Raw genomic sequence first — 27,630 nt, 5'->3', positions numbered from 1 at the left:
CTCCATCCATCCATCCATCGACCGCCTGCTACTCCCCTCAGCTCCGATCGATCTGCTCCGGCTCGCCCTCCCCCCCCCCTCAGCTCCGATCGATCTACTCCGGCTCGCTCGCTCCTTAATGCATGCGGAGATCGGCCGCGGCCTCGCCGGCGGGGGACCCGGATCGCTCGCTCGTCGCCGGCGATGGCCTTCACCGTCGTCGTCGGTCGGGAGAGATGCCGATGCCGATGCCGATGGCGTCGTCCCCGATCCGGACTGCTGCGCCAGCGGTGCGGTGGGAGCCCGTCCGGGGCGGTCAGGGCCGCTGCCAGCGCGGGCCCACGCGGGGCCGGTGGCAGCGCCCGTAAATCCCGCGGCAGGGCAGGGGCCGGCGAGGTAACCCCGGCCAGTTGCTTGCGTCGCAGACTGCCTCCCGCTCTCTCTCTCTCTCTCTCGTTTATCCTTTCCTTTTCGCCTTTTTTTTCTCCCCCTCCCCCGTGCAATAAATTAGTGGAGCAAGCCGATAAAAAAGATTTTCTTGGTCTGGGGCAAAAAAGATTTGTTTTTTCTTTCCACCCCCTCTCAGTCTCCGGGGTAGGGCGGGGCGGGGTGGGGCACGCGGACGCGAGGGGGGTGCGAATCAAATGGGGTTAAGTCCCGGCTGCGTCCGCTTTATCGGCTCACGTTGCCACAGCCTCCGTTCCCTTCCCTTCCCTTCCGCCTCTCTCTCTTTCTCTCGTCTCTCTTTCTTCCCCCCACCTCCTCCCCTCTCTCCCTCTCCCTCCCCCGCCCGCCTCCGCCACCGCCGCGCCTCCTCCGGCCCGCCCCCGCAGATCACACCCTGCCCCGCCCGCTCGCCCGCCCACGCCTCCCTGCTCGTGGGACCCTGGGCGCCGGGCCTCCGCTACGGTTCGCATCTCCCTCCGCCGCCTCCACACCGGTGGGCGGCCCTCGACGGCCTTCCCCGCCCCGTTCCTGGAGCCTCCGCGTGGCGCTCCTCCTCCGGGGACCGACGCCCTGTGACCTCCTGTGCCCGCTGGCCGCCGCCTCCGCCGGGATTGTAAGTCGCACGCCTCTGAATCCGCCTGCCGCCGGCCGTCTCCGGCCAGGGGTTTCTTTTTTCCTGACCTGTGTGCCCGCTCCCCTGTAGGTTGCTCCTGGATAGGAGGCCGGCGACGCTGTGGACTTGGTTCGGCCGCGCGTATGTGATTTGCGGCGCCCGCCGGAGCTGGGGATACGCGCCGCTGGGACGACGACCGCAACGACGCCGTGGATGCCTCCGCCTCCGCCGGATCGGAGGGAGTTCCTCTACAGGGACGGCCGCAGGCACGACGTGGCCGCCGGGGACCCCCTCCTGCCGGCGCCCCCCGCCACGCCGCGCTGGAGGGATTCCCCGTACCACCCGCCGCCGCCGCCGCCGCCCCTGCGCGACCACGCCCGGCCCTCGCCCCGCAGGACCGCGTCTTCGGCCTCCTCAGGTAGGTTTCCGCCTCCCAGGCCCTCAGATCTGATGCGGCCGCCACCTCCGCTGCCGTGCTGCAACGCTTCTCCTCCTGCCCCGCTGATTCCCCCCCACCCTTTCTGCTGTTTCAGAGGGCTATTACAGGCAGGGCGCCGGCGCCTATGACCGCTCCTACCCCGACGAGCCGCTGGGCTACACGCCCTCGCGCTCCGACCGCTACTGGCTGGAGGAGGACCCTCCCGCCGGCTATAAGGGTTTCAGCCGCTATGGTGGCGGCGGCGGCCGGAGGGACGGCCGTGACTTGCGGGGATCCTACCGGAGGTCTCCGTTTAGGAGCTATGGAGGCGACTTCCCAAGAGGCCACCAGGAGCCCCCGCCTCCCCCACCCTTGAGGAGGTCTCCTCTGAGGTCAGTTGCTGTGCCGATCTGTTACGACCCTCCCAGTGATAGGGCTGACAGGGAGGATAGAGACCACCAACCCCGTGCGACTCCTTGGCGGCCGCTGCGCCGGAGGGAGAGCAGATCTGACGCTGCAGACGCAGCTGGTGCTGGACCTTTGTCAGCTCGTCAGAGCGCTACTGCAGGGGCGGCTTCAGAGAAGAACGCCCCATCGCAGTCTGCGGCTGTGGCAGATTCACAGTCGGCTGAGGAGGAGACACCCAGGAAGAAGCCCCGGCTTGGATGGGGGCAAGGCTTGGCCAAATATGAGAAGCAGAAGGTGCCTGGTTCTTCAGAATCTGCTGAACCTGTTGCTGAAGGGAGCCCAGGCGGCGTTGAACAGAAGGAAGTTGATGGCGCACCTGCACCTGCACTTTGTGCATCTCCAGTGGCAGCACCGGCTGCACCACCACCTGCACCTGCACTTTGCGCATCTCCAGTGGCTGCACCGGCAGCACCATCTGCACCTCCATCTAGTTCTCCTGGTATGCAACCCGTTTTGACCTTTTCCTTGGTTTATCCCAGTTGTTTTCCATGTGAATAATTCCTGTTTTAATCTAGGTCAACATGCTGTTGCTGAATCAGTTCTATTAGGAATGAATGAAAAAAGTATAGTTTATTTGAAAACAATGCTCTGCTTGAACTTCATAAATGAGATAGCATTTGTACTTCATTCATCTTGCTCGATCCCCCCCCCCCCCCCCACACACACACACACACAAAACAAATGGTCCTCCACTATACATCTTTTACCCTTGGTTTTGCATTCACCATATCCACAGTATGTCTGTTCAATCCACTAATAGACACCTTCCTGTTAGATTTATATTGTTGCGGCAGTACATTAGTTGCTGGTCCTCAGCATCTTCATTTTGTCATGCTACGCTAAGACACTTTGTTCATTTTTATAATGGAACTGAGCCGGGAGAGACCATGCACATCAAATGTCTTGAAAACTGACTGTTACCTTCACGTTTAACTGCAGTGCCTGAAGATAAATCCTGTGAACTGACGACAAATACAGTCACAGTTTCCAATAAAGATATCCCCGGGGCGGAGGTCCAGGCTTACAACGATGAAATCCCCATTAAGTTAGGTCAACTTGATGGTGATCGCATTGGCTCCCTTGCCAATGTCCTTGCTGAACTACTTCAACATGAAGATTCTTGTTCTGGGGATTCGAGAAGACTGACAAATAGTAGTAAGTTATTGCTACTGAAAGAAAACATAGCCAGGGAGCTTGAGAAGACCGAGCTTGAGATTGATTTATTGGAATGTGAACTTAAATCAGTGAGTACTGAATCGGAAAACAAGGCTCTTGAAGATGCACAAAATCCTTCACCTTCTAGTGGGACATCAAAAACTCTAGCCAAGCCTGCGACATCAAAAGTTCTAGCCAAGCCTGAGACATCAAAAGTTCTAGCCATGCCTGAGATCTGTGGAACATCATCTTCCCCTAAAGAACAAGGGGTGCTCACTCCTTGCAAGCTTTCTGTGGGGCAGGAAGCTGATGCTAACGGTGTAGACTTGATGGATGTTGTAACAGCTCCTGTTCGCAGTGTAACAGCAGTCTCATCGGGGGAGAGTGTTGCATGTCCTGGAGTTGTTGCTGAAGCTCAGGTTGCTGTAGCTGCAGATGTGGCCCCATTGAAGCCTTCTGAAGGAACTGGGTCTGAAATTGATGCCCACTGTCTGACGCCGGAGCCTGGTTTGTCCCATGATAATGTTAGTTCCATGAAAGCTGATGGCAGCAATGCCTTGTCAACCAGGCAGTGCTCACAGCATATCGACAGCCATAACTTAATCCCTTCAATTATTGCTGTGAACAATGATATAGCAAAAGAATTTAATGAACTGGTTTTCAAACCTTTGCCTTATGGTCAACCATGTCTTGGTTTATCCAGTGAAATGAAGAATGACCTGAGTGTCAGAAAGAAGCTTGGCATACATAAAAATAGACTAAGATTCAAAGAGCAAGCACTTACCTTCAAGTTCAAGGTGCTGCGACACCTGTGGAAAGAGGATGTGCGGCTCCTCTCTGTAAGAAAGCAGCGCCCAAAGTCTAATAAACGCACTGATCAGAGCAACCGTGCATCACAGAGTGGATCTCAGAGGCAACGCTCGTCTAATCGCTCTCGATTGGGCATGCCTGGTCAGTATTTCCCTCTACTTACTCAAAGTATATATTATCACATTATTTACTTGTAGAAAATATAGTTTCAACGGTGCTTTTTTACCTTTCAAAAGTTCTGTGTGGCGTTTAGCCGTCAATCAAATAAATGTGCTATGATATTTAAGTTATAAGGGAACATCCTCTGAATGTTTTGGTATTATGCTAATATATACCCTGCCTTCCTGTTTGTTGAAGCTGCCACACATTTTTCTGTGGCACTTCAAAGAAAAGCAATTCGTGCATAAAAAGTTGTGGACGATGATATTTGATAATATGTCACAGATTTAGTCCCTTGGACGTATGGGAATTCTTGGAAAAGAGTCATTCCTAGAAACCGATGACACCAGCTGTCATCAAAATGTCACTAGTACCCGCCATTTTGTCTTTATCAGATATACAAAATTGCAAATCTACTATGTATGGAATAATTTCTTGAAATCTACACATGGATGAGTTGGATTTAGATCATATACTTTAGCCTTTTCCCCCCTTGATATCTACACATGGATAAGTTGGTTTTAGAACATATTATACTTTTGGCTACCTCCTACGAAGTTACTGCAGTAGGCCTTATTGCCTTAATGTTTGTATTGCCTTAATGTCTGTATAAAGGATGACTTAGTGAATTCAGATTGATACTTTATGGCATGATGATAGACATAAAGGGATATGTTGTACAAGTTTTCCAATGTTCTGCTTTCTTTTCTCTTTGCACTGCCTTTGCATGTCTTTGGTGTGCCTTTGAATATACTTTTGTTTGCAACTATCTTGTCTTACTTCTATCTGCCTTTGCCGCTCTTATGCATTTACTCACCACTGTTGTGTTATTTACTTATGAGTGTCTATGGTATGCATGCAATTTCATACCATTTGTATTTGTGCCCTATTTGACTTGGTGTTCTTTTCGTTTACAGCTGGTAATCTGAGTACGTTTCCTACCACAGAAATATCAGATGTTGCAAACAAGATGTTTACAGAATTTCAGTTTAAGCGTTGCAGAAATTACTTGAAAATGCCAGCATTAATTATAGATGAAAAAGAGAAAGAAAGTGCTAGCTTTGTCAGCAAGAATGGTTTGATTGAGGATCCTGTTTCAGTTGAGAAGGAGCGGTCAGTGATAAATCCATGGACGCATGAAGAGAAGGAAGTTTTTATGCAGATGCTTGCTTCATTTGGCAAGAATTTCTCTAAAATCTCCAATTTTCTACAGCACAAGACAACAGCTGATTGTGTTGAGTTCTACTACAAGCACCATAAATCTGACAGTTTCCGAGAAGTGAAGAAACTTCTGGATCTTCGGCAGCAACAACCCACTGGCAATTACCTAGGAACAAAATCTGGAAAGAAATGGAATCCTGAGAATGCTGCATCTCTTGATATGCTTGGAAATGCTGCATCAGTCGTGGCTGCCCATGGTCTTGATTATGCAAACAGAGTAGAGAAAGATACTGCAAAGTCTATCATTCGGACTTCTTGTAGGTCTGATGTTTCGGCTGTGGCCAAAGGATCTTTGGATAAGGATGGCATTGCTAATGTATCTCTGCACGAGAGGGAATCTGTAGCTGCTGATGTCTTGGCAGGTATATGTGGAACTCTCTCCCCTGAAGGAATGGGCTCATGCATTACCAGTTCTGCTGATCATGGCCAAAAGATAGGTGCCACAAGAATGGAGTATCTTATAGCAACTCCAGAGGCAGACAAGAGCTTTGATGAGGAAGACGATCTCTCAGACCAGGAATGCGAAGTTGACTCAGTTGATTGGTACGACAATGAGAAGTCACTGTTCATCGAGGCTCTGAATAACCATGGGAAGGATTTTGCTCGAATTTCTTCGTATGTGAAGAGCAAGTCATATGAGCAGTGCAAGGTATTTTTCAGCAAGGCTCGCATTTCACTTGGTTTGGATTTGATCTATCAGCAGACTACCGATGCTGGTTTGCCGACAGGTGATGCCAGTGGAGGTAGGAGTGATACTGACGAGGCATGTGCTGCTGAAATGGATTCTCCTATTTGTAGCACACAGTCTCCTGTGGAAATGGAGATGGAAGTTTGTCCTTCTGCTGATAAAACCCTTCAGGGGCATCTTCTATCTGGTATCGCCTTTAAACAGTCAGAAACTGATAGATCAGATGGGCCAGATATTGTGGACCTAACATTTGAGGAAGGTGAGATCAAGGCAGAGGATACTAATAATTGTAACATTCCTGTTGATCATAGACAGTCAAGTGAAGCCACTCATGAATCGACACCTTCATGTGCTCCTATCGATATCAATTCTTCTGAGAGCACAGGGAGTATGGAGAACAGAGAGCACAGTAACCAAGTGAGTGCGCATGGCAACGGAGCCATGGCCTCTTCAACTGAGCTGCCTGTGGGAGCACACCTGGAAATCAGCTCCAGTCTGCACAATGTTGAAGTTATTGAGCCGAGCAAGGTGTCTGAAATGATTTGCACTCAGGTATCCAGCAGGGAACATGCTCCCGAGAGTGGTGCACCCATCAGCGCTGGAAATTTAACCACCCCGGTTTTCTTACCTGGAGTCATCCAGTCGAGCAAGGTGTATGAAGGGATTTGCACCAAGGAATCTAGTGTGGAAGGACCTTCTCAACAAGCACCCTTGAGTGCACACATGAAGGCTGGAAATTTGACCCTCTCTGTTTGCTTTACCTGGGGAACACTGTAGTAAGGTATCCAGTATCGAAGGACCTTCAGAACATGCACCTGAGAGTGCACACGTGAAAGCTGGAAATTCGACTCCCTCTGTTTGCTTACCTGGAGAAAGTGGCAGCAAGGAAAATGTCACCCATTTCTCGGACATGGCCGGTGTTTCCTGTATTAGGCCTGCATTTACTTCGAGTTATCAGCAAAGCGTGCCAACAGATCTGCTCCCAGCAAAGCCAAAATCACAGGTTACCCCTCTTACTCCAAAGGATTTGATGCCTGTTCAGTTTAGTTCTGACCTTCCTGATCCTACCTCAATTCGTTTTGAGGGCATAGCCTCCATAACTTCACCAAATTTTGGTGATCATGCCAACAGAGTCAGCAATACTCCAGGGCCCAAGGACATGAACAAGTTCCCAGTATTTAATGAACAATCTCGGAGCCAGCATGATGTTCTGTTCCGCAATATTGATGGATACTTACAGCACAGACGGAATCATCATCTGGCAGTTGATATACCTGCTTTTTCTGATAGCACTGTAAGTGGCAGTGTGGGAATTTCTCATCCGGATCAGTTCACAATAACGAAATACCAGAATGGCAGGTCGGGCAGCTCAGGTCTCTCAAGCACATCTGCTGGGTTTCTGATGAATGGGAGCAGCAAAGAATTACGGGAAGGCCAGTTGAAGCCCTGTTCCCACAAGGCAAGCACTGAGAGTTGTGATCAGGTGAAGCGCCCTGGTGATGTCAAGTTATTTGGGAAAATTCTGAGCCATCAATCATCCTTGCAAAGTTCTGGCTCATCATCGAATGTAACGAGAAGCAAGCCTCCCCCGCCAACGACAGCAGCAGGATTGTTGGGCAGCGGAATGGATCGCATGGTTTATTCATCTAGGCCCACAAATACTGCCCACTTTGGGCAGGACGAGCGAGTGGTGAGGAGCTACACTCACCTGGATGGGAGCACAGCACAGCCCGAGTCATCTTTGTTCAGGGTGGCAAAATGCCAGAGATCATCAATGGCCAGCGTGCCATTTTACTCGGCTAAAAATGGCACACTGGGCGTATTTGGAGAGTACCAACAGCCTTTGCGGCAGCAGCTTCCATCAGATCCGAAGCGGCTGGAAAGCTATGCCGATCTGCAGAAGAGGAACGGAATAGAGCTCATCTCAGGGTTCCTGCAGCAGCAGCCCGGGAAAGCCGCGCGGCTCGGGGGTGCTGGGATCCTCGTGAGCCCCGTGTCGGACCCGGTGGCGGCCCTCAAGGCGCAGTACGGCTCGAGCTCGAAGTTCCTGGGCAAGGACGCCGACCACCCCTGGAAAGACATAGGAAACAGGTAGCAGCAGCAGGCACCAGTAGTAGCATTAGGCGGGCAAATAGTGCATGCTTTTCTTTTGCTCTCTCCCTGTACCATATTTAGTTTTTGTAACTTGGGATGGAAGGAACTGAAACAACAGCAGGGAAAGCGAATGGCTTTCCTGTCCATATCGTCGTAGGGCTTTCTTTTGTCGTGGGATTAACTCTTTTCTGCAGCTCCGTCGTCATACTTAATTTTAGTTGTTTTTTGGATGTTGCCAGCAGTGGCTGTAGGTTTGCTAGAGGCGACAAAGGCGGTTTGTCGGTAGGGCTTTGTTATTTATTTATGTATCCTGTTTTTATTATGCTATGCAGAAACCTCACAGACAGATGATTGTAATATGGTAATGTTGATGATGCTCAACTCAGCAGATCCCTCTCCTGCTGGAGTTTTGGTTAATTGGTGCCTTTTGCTGTGCTTCTCTTTCTTTTGTATTGTACTCCCTCCGTTTCCTAAATATTTGTCTTTCTAGACATTTCAAATAACTACTACTCCCTTCGTCCGGAAATACTTGTCATCAAAATGAATAAAAGAGGATGTATCTAGATGTATCTTAGTTCTAGATACATTCTTTTTTATCCATTTTGATGACAACTATTTTTGGATGGAGGGAGTATATATGGATGTATGTAGATATATTTTAGAGTGTAGATTTACTCATTTTGCTTCGTATATAGTCACTTGGTGAAACGCCTCGAAACACAAGTATTTAGGAACGAAGGAAGTATTTCTGTTTCTGATGATCATGATTGTTGTGTAACTGTACCGTTTTTATTCTTTTATCACTTTAACCAGCTCCTGCCTGCAGGGAAATGCAATGTGCTCACTTTGCTGTCATGTTGGAACACGAGCAGCATCGGAACTGAGGGGCGCACGCTGCATGGCGTGCGGGTTAAAACGGTTTGCGCAATTCTTTCTTCTCGTAGTTTGTCGCTGGACATTACCATCAGTTCTGATGGTTTTGCGGCTGCTGGTATGAGCCATGTGAGCGCTGGGGTGAAGTTGACAGCGGCGTGCTTTCCTGTTTCTGATCCATGCCAAGTATCTTGTGCTGCCTTACTGATCTATCCCGTTTATTTTCCACGGTCTGCGGTGTCCGTGCCTGGATTCCGGTATGGTGCTTCGACGAAGAAGTATCCATGGTAGATGAGATTGTGAAGAACTGATGGTGATTATGCCAGAGGAAGAGAACCTTGTGAACTATAAGCTCATCTCATCTCGGATAGTCTGGATGATGAACCTACGGAGGAGGCAACGTAGGGGAGGCCAAGAGAATAGCAGCGTGAATGATGGGCAAGGTGCTTGCAGCAAGAGCAGTTACTTACTGGGTCACTGTGATGCTCCCGTCTGTGCCGCTGCTTGTTAAACCGGTCCCGCCTCCCTGTTTGACACCGGAGATGAGATGAACAGCGTCTCAGGTTTCTCGCCAGTCCGGCAGTCTGTCAACACAAGGACGCAGCGTGTAGTGTAGGGTCATATGGCTTGCCAGGAATGGCAGGCGCATCATGTGCTTGCTAGCTTCACCCCCAAGAAACCAGTACATTTGCAAGGCGAGATATTATTACTACCACGTTTCTAGCTGATTCCTTAAGGCTATGTTTGGTTAAATCTCTCCTGTAGAGGATTGGGGAGGTTTGGACGGGATTGAGATGGATTTTAGCTTATTGGGGATTTAATCCTCCCCAATTCACTCCAATCCTCTACAAAACTCTTAACCGAACAAGCCCTAAAATTGGCTCCTCTAGATTTTTTGTCTCGAGGAGCTAACCGCATCTAGCCAAACCCTATTTGCTGCAATAATGCTAGACCTACGTAATCTTACATTCTTTTCTTTCTAATAAAGTATTCAGCCCCCCACCCCCACGCCCGAGTTTCACGGTGTGGGCCTGGGCCTAAACTTTCTTCCAACCAAAGGCCTTGTCAACCAGTAGGTAAATCTCTACTACTTAAAAAGAACGCACCACTCAAAAAAAATGCTTAAAAAATATAAGGTTCTCATTTCATCTTTCTTCTCACCATCCATTCCTCCAACCTTTCATGTATATGATAATCAATTATCTTAATTACTTACCTTCTGAGTCAATTTCACTTTAATTTACTTACTAAACTTCTAATCAAAATATAACGTAATCATGGTTAAAATTTGATGAACATTTATTTACAAAATCGCATTATTATTAACAGGTAAATCACAAGCTAACATACTAGAATATTTATATCCCGTTGCAACGCACGAGCATTGTTCTAGTTACATCAAAGAATTTACATAGGTGTGGCAGCCTGCCTACCTCATTTTTAAGCGGTTGTGAACGGTTTTAGGAAAGAATAAATGTAACATCCCAAAATTCTAAATTTTGGAATGTTATAATAAATAGATAGATTGGATGGATTGTTTGATTGATTGACTGAAAGTGAGTGAATTTGAAACTTTTGAAAGTTAAATGAGAGGGAATAAAAGGACTTTCCCAAACTTTCATTTTTGCATTTTATGATCTCCATGAATTCAAATTCTTTTCACCACAAAACCCTGGAGAGAAGATGACATGACTTCTTCCATTTATTTAAATGACAAGGGGTGTTGAAAATATTTGAATTTCATTTGAAAATATTTTCAATTCTGAAACTTTATGCAACTCAATGATTTTCACGAGAGAAGATAAAATGACTTCTTCAAATTATATGAAATATGAGTTGGGAGTTTCAAAGAATTAAATTCAAAGTTCTTTTGAATTTATTTTCAATTTGGATTTATTTGAGTTTTATTCAAATTATTTTTCTCCAAAATAAAAAAATACATGGAAAATAGCGTAACATGATTCCCTACATTAGAAAATTGGAGAAAAAATTATTTGAAATCATTTTGGTATTTTTAAAATGATTTTTGTTGGATTTTAATAGACCAGTAGCACTCTTTGAATTATCTGATTTTGTGTGTATTTTATTTAATGCTAGAAAAATGTTCACCGTGTAGAAAATCTTTTTCTGAAAATTTTGATATATTATATGCCTATAGTATATTTTTTTATTTTGGTGGTATATTCTATTCTTTTTGTTTTCTCGAAAATGTTTTTTTTAAAATAAATAACTTCCCACGAACTGGGCCGGCCCAGATCCCAGCCAGGCCACGGCCGAGCCGGCCCACCGCTCGTCCCCGAGCTCGGGACGCAGTCCCAAGCCGCCACGATGCCGCCGCCGACCTTGGCGTCCGTGCCGAGGCCGGGCTCCTCCTGCCCCCTCCTCCACGCACCCGAGGCCCCGCCTCCTATAAATGCGCCGGCCCCGCCGCCCCTCTCTCTCCTCTCGCGCCGCCGCCCGCATCGCGAAGCCGCCGCTGCCGCCGACAAACTCCGCCGTCGAAGCCGATGCTCCGCCACCACCACCACCTCCGCCCCTTGCCGCCATCTCCGCCCCTCGCCGCCGACCTCGGGGCCACCGTCCCCGAGTTCGCCGGAGCCGCCGCCGCCGTCTGCCCGTCCTCACCGGAGTTCGGGTAAACCCTAACCCGATCTGCGCCGGTTTTTTTAAAAAAAAAATCATTGCCCCGGTCCGCTGGTTTTCACGGTTTTGTTTAAAAAAATGGTTTAGTTTTTTTGATCGATTCAATGAACGTTTTCTGTTTAGGTAGTTTCAGCGAACGTTTTCGTTCGTTAGGTTTTCGTAGCGAACGTTCGCTACTTAGTCTTTTTATTTTTCTGTTTTAATTTCGGCCAGGGACCTATCCATAGTATTTTATTTACAGATTAGTCCCTCTATTTCAAACGACTATAACTTTTTGCTCGTTAGTTCAAATCCAACGAAACCAACGCTCACGTCTTCGTTATGAACCCCTCTATCCATTAATCCAACTCAAACATGTTTTTGAAAAGTTTAAAATTTGAATTAGATCAGATCTGAATTCAAACTTCGTTTGATCGTAACTTGAGTTTCGTAGCTCCGTTTGAGTTGATTCTTTTTGCAAATCGAAGCTCTTGACCTAAACCTTCTAATAAGGCCAAATTCACATAATTTTGGTACTGTTAGAAATAGTTTTATGTTGCAAGAGCTATTTGCTTGGTTTTGATGTTTTCCGAATTGTCTTCTTCGTTCTTTCTGATCTTTGAGTGATTGCTTATGTGTGGTTACTATCGCTTGCTTACGATCAAGAGTTTTGAGTGCGAATCATCTTCATCAACATTGCAGGCAAGTAACACTTTGATCATACCCTTTTCTACAACCCAGTTTTATTGCATTAGATCAATCCTCACACATTGCATGATTAGGATCTAATTAAATTATGGGATGGGAAGTAGATGAGGTAGTACCTATTACCTGTTTATTATCAAACCTTTGGGAGTTACTTCTACGTTTACTTATTATGCCATGCTATGCTAGTAGACGTGGATTGGATGAGTGATATCCATGACAGATGTGAGATTGTTAATTAAGGGTTTATCTAAGGTGGCAACCTAACACACATCTGGGTGGATTGAGGCACCTGGGTATTCCAGGACTTGCCTGTTTTTATTTTGGACCGCCACCCAGGCCCAAAGGGATCATGAGATTATTCATACTAGAAACTTCCGTGTGCAGCCACAAGCCATTATGGGCTCTGGCATAGTTGATTAAGTTGTGCAAACTCTTACAGTGGTAGACTAGCAGATGTAGGGGATGTAGGTGGTACGGTCTACCCGATCGTAAGGTGCTAGCGCTTCTGAAAGACTATGTCTCGGTCATCCGTTTCTCAAACACCATGTAGTGCGAGAAATCCAACGAAGGCGATCGAGTCTTGTGGGGAAAAGTGCGCAAACCTCTGCAGAGTGTATAAACTAATCATGATTAGCCGTGTCCCCGATTATGGACATCTTGAGTATCTAGTTCTTGGATTATCCTGTTGATCTCATCATGTTACTTTAAATGAATATTGTTGGGTTTAATGATGTTACTTAATTGAGATTGAGAATGCTGTCAACCATTCTCAATGATTAACAACCACCATGATAGTTAAATAAATTTATTCCTTTGCAGTAGGGGAAAATTGGCTTTTCGCAAAAACATTATAACCATAGAGCTTTTCCACCAGCCATATATGCATATAGTGATAGCCATTGTTCATCATTTTCTTTATGGTGTGAATTTGCCAGTACATTCAATGTACTGACCCGTTTCGGGCTGCAATGTCTCATGTTGCAGGTTTCTTACGACGACTAAGTGATACGTTAGGGTTACGATTCTACACAACTTTGCCGTTGGTGTTGATGGGAATCCACAACCTTGTTGCTTCCGCTATTTTGGATTGAGGTAATAGTATTTACGTTACTTTTACATGTGATTTACCTCTGCTATAAATCCTCGAGTACTGTGTGTGTCAGCATACCGATCCAAGGATGACACTTAAGCACAGAGACTTGATCCATTCGGGTCAGGTCGCTACAATAAATCCCTTCCCTTCCTCTTCGCACACGACGTCTCCTCTCATGTCCCCGCTACTGCATGGTATGCCCTGCTCCCTGCTGGAATGGACACGACGCCACCCCATGGCCTCCTCACTTGGCGTGCCTACTTGCCAAGGCAACCAATTGCTGAAGCAAGACTACTTGCCAAGACAACCGATTCGATGCAAGGTTTCCAAAGCCGAGTTTTGATTGTACCTCGATACTTCGGTCACCTGTGATGTACTGCTGATACAGAGCGCTATTCGAGCGACATTGCTACCTATGCTATCTACGCTACTAGATGGTTGATGCCGTCTAGTCGTCGCCTTCGTCAACGTCTGTCACGTCGGCGTTGCCACCATCTAGGCGTAGGGATCAGACTCACGAGCGGCAGTTGCGAGCTGCCGCTCATCCTCCTCGTCGGTGAGTGTGGAGTCATACTCACAGAAGATTTGCGACTCGTTGCGAGCTTGGAGGGCGGTGATCTCGAGGACAACATCGATTGAGTCCTCAGGATTTGCCTACGGCTTCGGCTATATCACGACAGAGACGACATCATTCACCCAGATGAGAGGGTGGTGATCTCGAGCACAACGTCGATCGGGTCCTTAGGATTTTCCTCCAACTTCAGCTATGCCACTATAGAGACGATGTCATTCACCCGGATGAGAGGGCGGCTGGATTGATGGGGACAGCGTCCTCCTCCTTCACCTGGACAAAGAGGCCCGGCTCCCTGACGCTGCTTTTGCTTCGCCACCTTGCTCAGCCAGTAGGTTGTGTTCCAGCACGACAACATTGCTGCCGAGAGAGGAGGAGGTGGGAGGTGGTAGAGCTTCTATGATGGGGACACTTGGCTGACATGCTTTATAGTCGGGGATGAAGCCGCGAGCCCATCCAAATGACTGCCTTGGGAATTGGGAGGGGGTGGGGGGGGGGAGGAGGTTGACGGCATGGCTCGACGGCTCCCGGGTCACATTGCTCCACTCACCAGTTATTAATTGGGACATGGAGATGCGTGAGCGGTGTCGTGCTTCAAACCCGACTGTGGCGCGAGGAATTAGAAGCTGGAACTTTCTCCCACGCCGCGGTTGGTATATGAAGCGAGCTCCAAGTTGGCCTCCCCAACCCTCAAATATGGAGGCTACGAGGTCGTTTATTTAGCAAGCTTCATAAACTATGCCGATCGACACCCATATGGTGAGACTGCTAGAGTGTCATTTTAGCACAAAGTCATTATATTAACAATTATTATGTCGATCAGGGTCATACACGACTCTACTAGAGTCGCTCTTAATATTGAGAGTTATTATGTCGATTGGGGTCGTACACGACTCTGCTAGAGTTGCTCTTGCTTCCCCCCTTTATGCAACGGTGACCATGTTGTTGCCCACCTCTACTCCTGGCCACACGCGCATAACTAGATTTGGGGTCGTCGTCCAACCCTTTTTGGACGACGACCCAATCATTGTTTCAGCATTATCCTAACTCCGATGATGTTTTTTCTTTGTTTGAGAAAAGCTTCGATGATGCTTTGAAAGAGAGACTCCTCCCATTCTCGCATTCTCGTGCGAGCCCATCAATACAAGCCCGGCCCACCATTTCCTCCACGAGTCAGAGCCAGCCGATCCGCCTCTCCTTCCGGAGTCCACCCGCACCCAACCCACCAACCCGCCGGGCTCTTGGATCCCCCCGCGGCGCCCCACCTTTTCCTCCGCCCTCGCCGCGCGGCGCGTGTCACGCCCAGCCGCCATGGCGATCGACCACGACTCCCCCTGCAAGGAGCTCCTCCCCAAGGACCGCCGCAGCTTGGTAAAACTCTACGCCATCCCCCATTTCTTGCCCGCTCCTCTCCCTCCTGTGCTCCGCGTTCTTGATTCCCCGTGCCCCACCTCCGGGAAAGAACGAAACCGTTTCTTGATCTGCCACCCTCCTCCTCCCTTTTCCGCGCGTTACTGCTGCATTGGGCCGATTGCTCGTGTCGAAAGCGGTAGGTGGATCCTGGGGGCAATGCAATGGCGATGGACGGAAGATCGATCTCGCCATCTCGGAAAGACGGGCGTTTTCCCCCTCTCCTTCAAAAACCCTCTCTTGCCCTCACCCACCCCTTCCAGGGGTTCGATTTTCGTTCTTGCGGTTTTTCATGCGTGGGTAGTGCCGCATTTGGTTGCGTTGGTTCGAAATGAACGGAATGAAATCCTGCCCGGGTGGTTAATCTGTTCGTAATTGCTCCTCCTTCGGCGGATTCCCACGGACGAACACGTTGCGTGCATGGCCATTCCCTGGTGATTCCCATTTTCAAGGAGGGCGATCTCTCTGACCGATCTTGCTGTTGTCGCCTGCAGGATGATGACGGCCCTGAGCCGGAGGAGGAGGACGAGAAGTCTGCGGAGGTGGAGGAGCAGGAGGACGAGGAGTCTGCGGAGGTGGAGGAGCAGGAGCAGGCGGCGTCCGCGAGCGGCGAGCGGTGGCCCCGGTGGCTGCGCCCCATGATGTCGGCGCGCTTCTACACGCCGTGCAAGACGCACCCCGACTCGCGCCGCGGCGGCGTGCGCGCCATGTTCTGCCTCGACTGCGCCGACGTCGCCGGCGCGCTCTGCTCGCTGTGCGCCGACCAGGGCCACCGCGGCCACCGCGTCATCCGGGTCCGCCGCTCCACCTACAGCAGCGTGCTCCTCGTGGCGGACGTCCGGGGCCTCCTGGACGTGGACGGCGTGCAGACCTACGTCATCAACGGCGCGCGCGTCGTCTTCCTCAGGGAGCGCGGCCCGCAGCTCAGGCACGCCCGCAGCGCCTCGAGCTTCGTCAACCAGTGCGGCTGCGGCCGCGGCCTGCTCGAGGCCTTCCGCTTCTGCTCGCTCAGCTGCAAGTTCCCCGGCTGCCGCCACGACGGCAACGCCTCCTCCCCCCCTTCCTCCCCGCCGCGCAATGCCGCCGACCGGACCTCGACGCCACCGCCGCCGCCGCAGCCTGCACACCGGCGCAAGGGCGTCCCGCACCGGGCGCCGTTCGGCAACCTCGCCGTCTGACTCCAGCCAGGGTTGCATTGCAGTGAAGTTTTGACAGGGAGAAGGGATTACTGAGTAGCCTTTGCCATCTTTAGGACTGAAAATCTTCTGCAGCTAAGTTATGCAGATGATCCTGCTCTGCAACTTCCGATCTTCAACTTCTGGTAATTGTTCTTAACTTTTTGGTAATGTCCTGAGAATTTTTTTGGATGTCATGAGAAAGTAGTCTAATAGTATGACCAGCCAGGTAACAATGGAATAGTTTTGTGGTGGCTTTTGAGTCTTGATTGCTGCTAGCTGCAGCTGATCTGTCTGTAAATATGGTTGCCGGCGGCAAGATGGGGGGATTGGGGATGGGAGCATGCTTGCTAATTGAATTCAGCTATATGCTTCCTGATTGTGTTTCATCGTGCAAATGTCCAGATGCTGTTGGTTGACATTGATGTCGCCATTTTTGCCAATTATGTTGCTAATATGAAATTTGAATCCTTTTGCTCTGATTATTACTTGTACTGATCATGCTTTGATCTAGTTCTTCCTTCAATCATGGGTTGAGTTAAATGAAACCGAGATACTTTGATATGAATTTGCATAGGTGGTATATTTGGTTTCTGAGTGCAAAAACACATGGGCATCTAATCTGCAATGCTCTGCTTCAGCAGCAGGACCTAAGATTTTTACGCTGCTTGCACACATTGGGAACACCGCGTGTTGACTGAGATCATCTTCGTGTAATTTTCAACAAAAGAGCACACACGTGGAGATACATTGTTACTTGCGGCAATTTTGACTATTTTGACCTGTGATGAAATCAATTCACAAAATGAACTGCCCGTGAAACTATTTCACAGCACTGACCCTTTTGTGTAGCGCCCGCCACGCAGGCGCCACACCCTACGGTGCAGCGCCCAGGTCGGGGGCGTTGCACGCCAGTCCACCGTGGCAGTCCTTGGGCCCGCACCCAGCAGTGCAGCGCCTCCTAGCTAGGCGCCGCACATGTAATGTGCAGCGCCTAGCGTTCGGGCGCTGCACTATGATTTATCCAGCGGCTGGGCCCCCCCTCCCCCACTCCCCCCACCCCACACACCCCAACCCGAGCTTTGCCCCCTCTCCCACTCTCTCCCCCTCTCAAATCCTCTCCCAAAACTTGCAAATTTGAAGAATTTGTCCGTGGATTTCGAAGTCATACCCTCCCTCAAGGTAATCTTCTCCGATCCCTTGTTTTGATCCAAGTAATGCTAGTTTGGGAAACCCTAGTTTTGTTTGGATCTAGAGATTTGCATGGAGATGTGAGATCTTTGTTTGCCAATTTCCTATGATTAGGCTTTGTTAGTATGTTAGGGTTATTCTTATGGGTGTTCTTATGTTGGTGCTAGGGTTATGGTTAGGGTTATTGTTAGGGTTATGGTTAGGGTTAGGGTTATGGTTAGGGTTAGGGTTATGGTTGTTGTTTGATATATATATATATATATATATATATTAGGGTTTGTATTCCGTGTTAATCCTTAAATTAGTACTCATGGAAGCATTGTTACGATGTGTTGTTTGAATGCTTATAGGGATGGGAAGAACATGTGTGTTTGTTCATCATGGGGACAAAGACGCCTTCTTGAAAGGCAATATTGAACCGGATCCGGATGAGCTAGATATGTTGTTTGATAGTAGTCCTAGCTATGCGGAGCTCTTGCAACAAGTGAGGAAAGATTTGAATTGGATGGACCCTAGTGATATCGTTGAGTTGGAGGGAAGGCATAATGTAGGTTTTGGAATGCACATCCGTTGGAAGACAATGCGTATCAACTCGGAGCAACGTTGGGTTGCATACAAGGAAACGGTGGCCGATTCACTTGACAAGGCTCTTGAGTTATTTGCAACGAAGAAGGTTGATTCAAATTTGCATTTGGACTTGAACCGGAAACCCTCCCCTTTGGTTGCTAGTAGCCCCCCACCCTTGAAGCGAGATGAAATTGTTGAACCTCTTTTGACCCAAGAAGTGAGGCCAACATTGAGCCCGTTTACAAACAACCAAGATGAAGCTTTGCAAGAGGACAATGATGAGTATGCAGACGATGACAATGAAGTTGATCTCCATGACAACAATGTGGGTGATCTTGACAAATATCATTTGCAAGAGACAATGGACCATTCCATCCCTTTTTCCCGTGCATATGCATCGGATTCGGATGACGAAGGTCCCGATGAACAAGTTGATGAGGAGGGGTTCACGGTGAAGGAGGCCGAAGCTTTCGAGAAGGTATTCGGTCGGGATCACAAGACACCATTGTTCAAGGATGTTAGTCTCGCGGATGAAGCCGTTGTGGATGGTGGCAAATCTATATCTCTTGGGGTTAGGCCAAGCTCTCACCGTGATTTGGGAGACGACAAGAACCGGATTGCTAAAGGGTGTAAGTTCGAAACCTTCTTGGAATTGAAGATGTGGCTCGACAACTACTCGGTTACGCATTATCGTCCACACAAGGTGGTGCATTCGGACGTCAATGTGCGCTACACGGTTGCATGTGCATGTGAAGATGAAATATGTCCGTGGATTGTGCGTGCAAGACCATGGAAAGGAGGTCCCGCTTGGCACGTAGTGAGTTGTGTGCCAACTCACATGTGCCGAGGCAAAAGGGTGGATGGCAAGATTGTGTCCCAAGACCACAGACAACTCACGTCTGAGTTCATCGCTTACAGGCTCTCCAACTCAATATCCACACTTCCAACAATGAGCGTCCAACATGTCATTGACCTTGTGAAAGCCATCTTTCATTACAAGGTGAAGTACGGCAAGGCATGGAAGGCGAAGCAAGCCGCATTTAAGATGTTGTATGGTACTTGGGAGGAAGCATACAACCGAATCCCTAGGTTGTTGTTAGCCATGGCCGCCACAAACCCGGGCATGGTTCATGTTGTCGAGCCTCATGGGCACCAAACAACGGTTTATGAAGGAAAGAAAGTCCGAGTATTTGGCCGTGCATTTTGGGCGTTCGAGCAATGCGTGAGGGCTTTCGAACACTGTAGGCCGGTCATCTCCATTGATGGCACGTTCTTGACCGGACAATACAAGGGCACCTTGTTGGTTGCGATAGCAAGTGATGCCAATAACCGGGTGTTGCCATTGGCATTTGCTTTGGTTGAGGCGGAGAACAATGACAACTGGGAGTGGTTTATGCGTCTTTTGAGGACGAAGGTGTTACCCGCTCAAAGGGAAATTTGTGTCATATCGGATCGGCATGCAGGAATTCTTAACGCAGTGGAGATTGACATTCCCGGGCATGCTCCGTTGCACCATCGATGGTGCATGAGGCACTTTTGTTCGAACTTCTATAGGGCATGTGGCCTTAAGGAGTTGGCCGATGATCTTCAAGATTGTTGTCTTGCTTTCTCCGAGAAGCGGTTCGCCACTTTGTTGAACAAATTGCTCGCACACAAAAAACTTGATCACGGGGGTCAAGACTTTATGAATAGGCACATTCCCCACCGGAACAAGTGGGCACGTGCTTTTGATGAAGATGGCCGAAGATACGGTCAAATGACAAGCAATATGGCCGAATGCTTCAATAGGGTGCTCAAAGGTGCACGTGGATTACCCGTGACGGCAATAGTTCAATACACATTTGACAAGATGAATGCGTACTTTCTAAAGTACTCAATGAAAACTGATGCACAGATAGCGGGTGAGAACCCGCGCAAGTACAAGTACAAGTTCCCACCCAAGGTTGACGAATGGTTAGAATTTCAATCACGAAAGGCAGACTCAAAAGAAGCTATATTATATGACAACGAAGAGTGGAAGTATGAAGTGAAAGAGCCAGGAGGAACCACAAACGATGGCCGGCAACATGGAGGTCGGGCTTTCAAGGTGTCGTTAACACAATGTGATTGCTCTTGCGGGAGGCATTGTTGCTTCATCTCCCATGCTCACATTTGTATACCGCCGGTCGCGTTAGAAATGTGGACATCAATCACCCACGCACCGTGAGGGAGTTGGAGTTCTCAATCATGACGGTCAAGAAAACATGGGCTCCCCGCTTTCACCCATACTTTGACCAATCACAATGGCCGGAGTACCATGGAGTTCAACTATGCCCGGATCCGGAGTTGAAGGTTGTTAAACGTGGCAGACGTAAAACAAAGCGTTTTAGAGGCGACATGGACGGATGGGGCCATGGTGGCCGCCGCGAAGCGGGAAACGATCAATTCCAAGAGCCTCGTGAGAGCTCCCGTTGTGGGGAATGCAAAGGTCATGGCCACAACAAAAGAAAATGTACGAAACCAAGGAAAAGGTCCAAGAAAAATGATGCAAGCACTAGCCAACAAGAAGCTACACAAGGGAGCCAACCAAGTGGTAGCCAACAAGTGCCAAGCCAACCAAGAGGTAGCCAACAAGTGCGAAGGCAACAACGTGGTAGCCAACAAGTGCCAAGGCAACCAAGTGGGAGCCAACCTAGTGGTAGCCAACAAGTGCCAAGGCAACCAAGTGGGAGCCAACCTAGTGGTAGCCAACAAGTGCCAAGGCAACCAAGTGGGAGCCAACCTAGTGGTAGCCAACAAGTGCCTAGCCAACCAAGTGGTAGCCAACAAGTGCCAAGCCAACCAAGTGTTAGTCAAAGAGGATCTAGGCAACAAAGAGGTCGGCAACTAGGACTTGCAAGAGGCCGTGGTGGTGGTAGAGCTCGTGGTGGTGGTGTTGGCCGTGGTGATGGTCTTGGCCTTGGTGATGGACTTGGCCGTGGTGATGGACAAGGGCAAGGTCGTTATAGAGGAATGTTTGGATACCTCGATGGACCATTTCCGTATGTTGCTCACTAACTATAATGTTTCAAATGTTCTTGTTTTCCATATGTTCTTTTTTTTCATATGTTCCATTTGTTTGTATTGTCTTTACTAACCATTATGTTTCACTCATTGTAGGTATGGCGGCTTCCCAACCCAACAAACCAACAATGAAGGAGGATGGCGAAGATGAGATGGCGGGATGGTGGGAGAAGGCTGCGAAGAAGCTTAGAGAGGAGGATGTAGCCAAGCTAAAGAAGAAAAAGGAAGAGGAGCTTGAGGAGAAGAGGAAGGAAGAAGAGAGAGCGTCAAATGCGATGCGCGCTAGGGAGCAAGCATTGGTGAGGAAATGTGAGGAGGCACGAAAGAAGCGTCAAAAGGATTTTGAAGAAGGAACCATGAAGCTTTGGGCAATTGCAGCTGAAAAAAAAGAGAGGGAGGAAAAGATATTCATGGAGAGGGTGGTTAAGGAGGCCCACCTCATAAGGAAAAGGGAGGAGGAAGAGGAAGAAGAGAAGAAGAAGAAGAAGGGAAAGGGGCCTTGCTCTATGCAATAGAGCTATGTCATCTTCAACTTGCTTGTGGACGATAATCGTGTTATCCTCTAAACTATGCTCTTCGATTTGGTTGTGAACTAGTATGTGTCATGAACTACTATCTCTCCTCTTCGATTTGGTTGTGATCTACTATGTGTCATGAAGTACTATGTATTATGAATTAATATGTGTCGTGAAGTACTATGTGTCGTGAAGTACTATGTGTCGTGAACTACTATGTGTCGTGAAGTACTATGTGTCGTGAACTACTATGTGTCACAGTTCTTTGCTTGCTATGTGTTGTGAGCTACTATCTCTCCTCATCGGAATATGTGTGCGTGTGCCCAAAAATTTGCTAAGTACAGGTGCAACGCCTAGCTACTGGGCGTTGCACTGCACAGTGTGGCGCCTCGGTGCTAGGCGCTGCATGGGCTGTAGCTTGCAAACAGAGTGTTTGCTCTCTGTTTAGCTCAGTCCATGTGGGCAACGCCTCAGCACTAGGCGTCACACTGTATAGTGCAGCGCCTAGAGCTGAGGCGTTGCACACATGGACTGAGCTAACCAGAGAGCAAACATACTGGTTGCAAGCTACAGCCACTGCAGCGCCTAGCACCAAGGCGCCACACTCTACAGTGCAACGCCTAGCTGCAGCCACTACAGCGCCTAGCACCGAGGCGCCACACTGTACAGTGCAACGCCCAGCAGCTAGGCGTTGCACTGTAGAGTGTGGCGCCTCGGTGCTAGGCGCTGCATGGGCTGTAGCTTGCAAACAGAATCATTATCAGGTAGAGATGAGGAAGGGAGAGGGGGACTTGGTGCACCCAGAGGGTGATTGTCATGGTTCAGAGTTCAATGTGGTTGAGCAGGGAGTTGAGGTCACCCTCGAGGATCCAGACCAGTTCAAACATGTCGAGACTGCCAATGTGAATGATCAAGATGAGGGCTTTAATGGTGAAGCTAATGAAGATCAAGTTCAACATTATTAAGACAACAAGTGCAACATAGAGGATCAAGTTCAACATTGCTAAGACGTCAACTCCAAGTTCAACATAACTAAGACATACAAAGAGGATCAAGTTTAACATAGAGCTACCACAAATAAAGGACTATGGCTGGTTCCTAAGAAGAGCTAGTTCCTTGAGCGCTTTTTGGCTGCTCCCCCCTCTTGCTGGCTAACTTCTTGACCTTCCTAGGAAGAGGAACATGCTCCCGCTCCGGCTCCGGTTCCTCCACGTCATCGACATCGTCATCCAAATAGTCATCCAAAGCCGCCATCCGCAAGGTGCCGACCGTCCTTTTGCCTCTTTCGGTGAAGTCTTCAGGTGTGTACTTGTTGATTCCCTTTCTAGGCTTTAGCATGTATGCAGACCTAACCTGGTACGCCCCCAAGGTCATATCATCATCAGCAACCTATGCATCAACAAAAGATATGGAAAGACCGTGTGTGAGGATATAGTTAGCAATGCATCAACAATTGGATATATATGCTCATGCCATACCTCTTGGGTGACCACACCCACATCCTCATCCTCCAAATGATCACCATGGCTCTGGCCCGAAGCGGGATCTGATGGTGTCGCCGACCTAGACCGTTCTGGTGATACATACTCGGGGTCACGACAACCAAAAAGGTTTGATAGCCGCCTTAACTTTTGGCCCTGGCGCTGCAACATGTACAAGTGAATGAGACATCGAACATAGCAACACATGTTAAGTGCTAGTTTGAAGGAGATGTGAACCTTGATGAATGCTCGAAGTGCACCTTCTCCATCGCTTTTGCCAGCCGGGGTTGTTTCAAGAATAGTCTCGGTCTCATCAGCTGCTTTCTTGATCTGGGCACGCTATGAACAGAAATGGTATTAATGTGTTAGGCAAGCGAAGATGTGAATAGTGTGAATGAAAAGCAAAGAGGGCAAATACCACAAAGTTCATCATTGGAGCTGAAGGGATCACTGAGTTGCCTTTCCTGACTAATGCGTTGTACTGGTGTTGGGCTACCTCATCAAAAACAGTGGGTTCTTCCAAAATCTCCTCAGCATACGCCGGCTTGCATACCTCCACACGGGTACTTGCAAGAAACCATGTGAGATAGTTGTTGAACGCTACAGGGCAGTGCTCACGAAGCTGGACTCCTTTTCCAGCCCTAGCTTGCTCCACACTAAGCGCAAACTGTACGACATACTTTCTGTGATGCTTGGCCCAATCCTTAATCTTCCGCTGCCTTTTTCTATCCAACCTGCAAGTTAGAAACATAATATTAGTAGCATCGAAACCGCCGAGAAGCTGCTAAGTACTCAAGGTTAATTATATCTTATGCGTGTAGCAACTTGTTCGTGTCCTCCCACTCCGGCGGATGTGCCTGGAACAAACCAAACTGATGGCGCACTCGATGTGGGAGGTGAAGCTCAACCGCCCAGTTGCATATGAGTGGGCACCGCATACGCCAGAGATCCCTATCCCTAGTGCACATCGGATTCAGCCTGAACTCTAAAGGGTTACCAAAACTATCTCCTGTTCCATACGGCTCCCATATCACCTGCAAAATGGGATAGAATACAAAATTGATATCGAGTTGCAATAGAAGCATCATAATCACTTATGCCATGTCAATTCACCTGCTCAGGCGTGATCACGTCAAGCTCACTCTGGTACAACTTGTACATGACCGAGGGATCATCTGTCGTCTCATTTATCACATCCCACTTGTAAGCCCAAGTGGGTAGCCATAGTAGGTCGCCTTTGTCGTCCCAATCATCGTACTTCACCTTCTTCGGACGTCCAACCGGCAAACGCTCCCAGCTCCATATGGAAAGTGTGAGCAAACAACCACCAATACCTTCAGATGACCTACAACAGGCTTCGTCCAACTGCACATAAAAGAGAACATGGTTCAATTAAGAGCAAGATCGCATTCATAATGTAGCAATGAAGTGAAAAAGAAACAACTTCATACCTGTCTATACAAGTAAGCCAGTGTCGCCGAACCCCAACTCCATTTGCTATCGAAGATGGTCAACACCTTCAGCCACATCCATGGAGCATTCTTGCCTGTGCCATCAGCAAACATAGTCCTGGATATCACATACCACATGTAGACACGAGCATATATCTTGACCGTGTCCTCATCAGCTTCCGGTGGGCAAGTACCAAAGTGCTCAGTAATCCACGTGAAAGTAGCACCGGCTGCGACTCTTTCCTTCCTCTTGTTTTCTGCTGCTGGTTCCGGAGGCTCCGAAGGAACCATACCGATAAGGGCATGCATCTGCGCGCGCCACCCATCGGAGTCGGTGCTCATACATAGAGGATTCCCATCGATAGGAAGACCGGTGATCATAGCAATATCCTGGAGCGTCACTGTCATCTTCCCGGTCCGTAGATGGAAACTATGTGTCTCCGGCCGCCAATGATCAATAAGCGCGGTGAGTGCTGGAGCATTGTTGGGTGGCGTCGACCGTCTGACCATATGAATGAAAGGGAGAAGTCCTGTCTCCCTTACATACGGTGTGTATCGCTCATCATAGTGCATCCACCCAAGGGTGACCCCGTGAGAACGAAGCTTCAAAGGTGCAAGCGCCTACAAACAAACAATTCATAACATTACATATGGGGCATTTGTGTTTGAAATAAATACGAAATTCATAAAACAGACCACTTTCATTATTACCCGCTGCTCCACCGCCATAGCGTACGACCAGTGTTGTTTGTCCCAGTGATCATCAAGAAGCCAAACCATCCTAACAATTTTGAAAGAAAGCTTTCTTGTCAACACGATTATCTTTTCAATACAAATAAACTAAAGTACGCCTACTAGATGCAAAATACAAAGCATATGTATCCAAACCTTTCTTGCCAATACAAATGTAATTTCAATAAACTAAACTAAGCCTACCTCATGCAAGATTCAATACAAATATCTTTTCCATATAAATAAAATGTCAACCTATGTATACAAACTATATAAATAACATGTCAACCTATGTATCCAAACCACATTCTAGTCTAACAAGGGTTCCGCAAATCTAATACATGCAAGATTCAAACAAAAATTCCCTAAATCTAATACACACAAGATTCAAACAAGGGTTCCTCAAATCTCCGAAATAGCATACATTCTATGGATAGAAAGAAGGGGATCGGAGAAAAGTACCTTCTAGGATGGATTGGTGAAGGAATTCACGGGCCAAATCGTCAGATTTGAAGATTTTTTAAGAGGGGATTGAGAGGGGGAGAGGAGGAAGCCGCCGGCCGCCTGTTCTGTAACTCCTCTGGAACGAATGGGTGGGGTGGGGGGGGGGGCAGCGGGCGGCTGGCATCTAAGTCACAGTGCAGCGCCTGCGGGCCGGGCGCTGCACATTACGGTGCAGCGCCTAGCTCTGAGGCGCTGCACTGCTGGGTGCGGGCCCAGGGGCTGCCACGGTGGACTGAGGTGCAACGCCCCCGAGCTAGGCGCTGCACCGTAGGGTGTGGCGCCTGCGTGGCGGGCGCTACACAAAAGGGTCAGTGCTGTGAAATAGTTTCATGGACAGTTCATTTTGTGAATTGATTTCGTCCACAGATCAAAATAGTCAAAATTGCCGTTACTTGCGCAAGAGCTTTTTCTTCAACTCATTAGCCTGCCCAAAAAGAAAGAAAAAGGATCATCTTAAGGGATAATGCAGGCAACAACCGCAACATGTTTGCACATTTTGTTCCATAGGCCCCACATCTATTTTCCTTTTTTTAGAAGAACAGGGAGGCCTCTCTCCGGTTCCATTAACCAGAATGAAACCATACAGCGTCTTGTTTGAAGAAACTACTGAAACTAAGGTTCACCAGTCTATTTTCCTTTCCAATGGCAACATGTTTGCAAATTTTGTTCCACAGGCCCCAATCTGTTTTCCTTTCCCATGGCAATGAGCATGCACTTGCACGAAGTTGTCGAACGTGACACTTTCATAAGGTGCGATTTTCCTTTCCTTTTCGGGGGTTGTCTGATGAGCATTTGAAACTCAACACATGCGGCACTTTCGTAGTTTAGCTTACCAACGAATAAATTGCTCAAATATTCTACTCCCTTCAATCCATATCAATTGCCAAGTTTGTACTAAATCAACGACAATTAATATGGATTGTGGGGGAGTAAAACGTATATCAAATTGAGTACGCATTTTTGTTCTTGTATGAATTCGGCACTGTAGATTGCCTAGAGCTTCCGAAGCAGGGCAGAATGCCTGGATTGAGCGAGAGGTATTGAAGCGATTGCTTGCTCGTTGTATTGAACAAGAGTGAAAGTTGAGGGCAGATAATATGAGTGACCCAGCTATTAATTCGTGAAATCATCATGTGATTAAGCATTGGATAGTCTTACTTAATTCATGAAAATCGGCGTGCAATTAATCCTTTTGTCAAATGTATGGGTTACACTGTTAATTAAGCAAAACAAGTCCGATAGCTAGTATTCTGCAGTCCACCTTAGCAATATACATTCTTTGATCGTTCAATCTTTTGTCAAGATCGTGTTTTTTTTCCCTTGAGTTATTTCATAACTTCCTGGGCTGAATTTTTGACTTGCCCCTGTTTTTGCTTATTGGGCTTCAAGCCCATTACCCGTTGCCTTTATTTTCTTCTTGTTTTTATGTGCTTTTGCTTTTGTTTTTGTTTTTATTCGTTTTTCTTAATTTTAATGAGTATTTTTGAGATGTTGGTGTGCGAAAATGTACACACACAAGTACTATAAAATATGTGTATATATTAAAATGCGAAGTTACACTATTATATGTTACCTATGTACTATTACAAAAAGTGTAATTTCAGTACAAAGTTGTCTGCAGCTTTTTTTTTCTCATGTTATTT

General features: G+C 48.1%; 1 protein-coding gene and 1 pseudogene across 2 annotated transcripts; both read left to right on the top strand.

Annotated features, from left to right (window-relative positions):
* The first annotated feature begins 565 nt into the window (after positions 1-565).
* Positions 566-8,469, top strand: LOC123189381 (uncharacterized; annotated as a pseudogene). Its single transcript, XR_006495722.1, has 5 exons — positions 566-1,039; positions 1,130-1,457; positions 1,573-2,364; positions 2,865-4,031; positions 4,967-8,469. The product of XR_006495722.1 is annotated as an uncharacterized protein (transcript).
* Positions 8,470-15,118: 6,649 nt separating this feature from the next.
* Positions 15,119-16,972, top strand: LOC123090486 (protein RGF1 INDUCIBLE TRANSCRIPTION FACTOR 1). Its single transcript, XM_044511820.1, has 2 exons — positions 15,119-15,290; positions 15,824-16,972. Exons 1-2 carry the CDS (start codon positions 15,231-15,233, stop codon positions 16,505-16,507), a joined length of 744 nt encoding a protein of 247 aa, XP_044367755.1. The 5' UTR covers positions 15,119-15,230; the 3' UTR covers positions 16,508-16,972.
* The last annotated feature ends 10,658 nt before the right edge of the window (positions 16,973-27,630 follow it).

This window comes from Triticum aestivum, chromosome 1A, assembly GCF_018294505.1.
Source record: "Triticum aestivum cultivar Chinese Spring chromosome 1A, IWGSC CS RefSeq v2.1, whole genome shotgun sequence".
Classification (NCBI taxonomy): Eukaryota; Viridiplantae; Streptophyta; class Magnoliopsida; order Poales; family Poaceae; genus Triticum; species Triticum aestivum.
The sequence above is the reverse complement of the archived record's forward strand: the minus strand, read 5'-3'. Positions and strand labels throughout refer to the sequence as shown.

Coding starts and splice junctions, on each gene's coding strand:
- LOC123090486 (XM_044511820.1), top strand. CDS start 15,231: ATGGCGATCGACCACGACTCCCCCTGCAAGGAGCTCCTCCCCAAGGAC. Junction 15,291..15,823: donor CCAAGGACCGCCGCAGCTTG/GTAAAACTCTAC, acceptor TGTCGCCTGCAG/GATGATGACGGCCCTGAGCC.